We start from the raw sequence: 1,443 nt of genomic DNA, 5'->3' as shown, positions 1-1,443 counted from the left end.
GGATCTAATCCGCTAGTCCTTAATCATACATACATGGAAATTGCAGGAAAGTGCTGCAGTCATTGCTAAGCTCTTGATCCCACGTGTGTTCGAGAAAATGACAATGCAAGAGACGCGGCTTCTCGTCAGCACAGGATCTACTATGAACTTGTACACCAAGGGTGAAGACATCATGCTCGAGCATAATTACATCGGCATCTTACTAGAAGGAACTTTGAAGGCGGAGAACCAAAACAGCATCTTACCTCCAGGAGTGCTGCTGCCATCAAACATGGACCTGGAGTTACTTGGTCTGGAGTCTTCAGGTGCTGTACATCATCCATCAAGAAGTGAATCATTGAAAATGGAAATCTATAGCCCTACTCGTACGATTTCTAGTTATATCTACTGATTGATGTTGACACTGATGCTTCCCTGTTTTACCTACAGCTATGAACCGTATGGACAGTTGCTACGCAGCAGACAGCTATCAGGTGGAAGCCCAAGCTAGAGTTCTCATCTTCGAAGTAGGGAGGCTGTTCACGGAGGCCAATGGGCAGAGGAACCAGCCGGGTGGTAGCTTCTCTGCTGAAGCCTTGCAGCTCAGCGTGGAAGAATCCACTGGAGAAGAACAAGTCATCATTACCGTCGACTCTCCGAACAAGCTGCCCTTGGGTGATTCATCAGCTGGCTCATCATCTGGCGTGACGCGAGGCAGCTGATGGGATCTTGTGCGAATATAGTAGCGTGCTTGATGGAGTAGCAATCATGAAATTGACCTCTCTTTTTGAGAAACTTGGCTTTATTACTTGCTGGTGTAACTAAATCGCCGGTAACCATAAATAGAGTGTACAAAGTTGGGTATGTCATCATGCCATTTGACATCGCTGGGTGTCATACAAGCTACGTAATTACAGATAAGAGATGCTGAAGGTGATAGTCATGAAATTAGCTTTATGGACCGAAAAAGGATTTGGGACGCTCTCAGTTTTGTTTAAAAGAGCGCGTCGCTGCAACCATTCAATCACGTTATATTCAGCTTTTTTTGCTACATTGGCCAAGAGTTGGTGTTCACAGATGGCAAGTCTATTATTGGCATGAGTTAAGAACTTTGCATTTGCCCAACTTTATTGTGGTCTTCAAGATTTAGTGTCTGATTCCATATTTTATTGTTTGAGATTTCATATGTGAAAGCCAAATTTGGTAAATCTTGAAGACTTCACAGTTGGGACTAAAAGTAATCAACGTGACAAGGAAATTTTTTCCCATGCACTTGCATATTGGTTTTTTTTGTGGGCCGATGAAAACATCAAGACAGTTTAGAATTTCCGATTATAACTATGTTCAAACTTCATGCCTGTCATGCAAATCTTCTGCTATTTTCGTATGAGCGAATCAAGTAAAATTAGTAGTGCAAGAATTTTAAAGCAAACTAAATTCTTTCCCTGCAATTATTAAATAAAT

The 1,443-nt window shown here is 42.1% G+C and overlaps 1 protein-coding gene across 6 annotated transcripts in view; it reads left to right on the top strand.

The window, feature by feature from the left end:
- Positions 1–1,040, top strand: part of LOC119334728 (sodium/hydrogen exchanger 8-like) — a 13,799-nt gene extending 12,759 nt beyond the window's left edge. For all 6 annotated transcript variants that reach the window (XM_037607269.1, XM_037607266.1, XM_037607268.1 and 3 more), the window contains 2 exons: positions 47–305; positions 430–1,040. In XM_037607269.1, coding sequence (XP_037463166.1) covers positions 47–305; positions 430–701 — 531 coding nt within the window. In that variant the 3' untranslated portion in view covers positions 702–1,040. The remainder of the gene's footprint in view (positions 1–46; positions 306–429) is intronic.
- The last annotated feature ends 403 nt before the right edge of the window (positions 1,041–1,443 follow it).

Source organism: Triticum dicoccoides, chromosome 7A (assembly GCF_002162155.2).
Source record: "Triticum dicoccoides isolate Atlit2015 ecotype Zavitan chromosome 7A, WEW_v2.0, whole genome shotgun sequence".
Taxonomy (NCBI): domain Eukaryota; kingdom Viridiplantae; phylum Streptophyta; class Magnoliopsida; order Poales; family Poaceae; genus Triticum; species Triticum dicoccoides.
The sequence above is the reverse complement of the archived record's forward strand: the minus strand, read 5'-3'. Positions and strand labels throughout refer to the sequence as shown.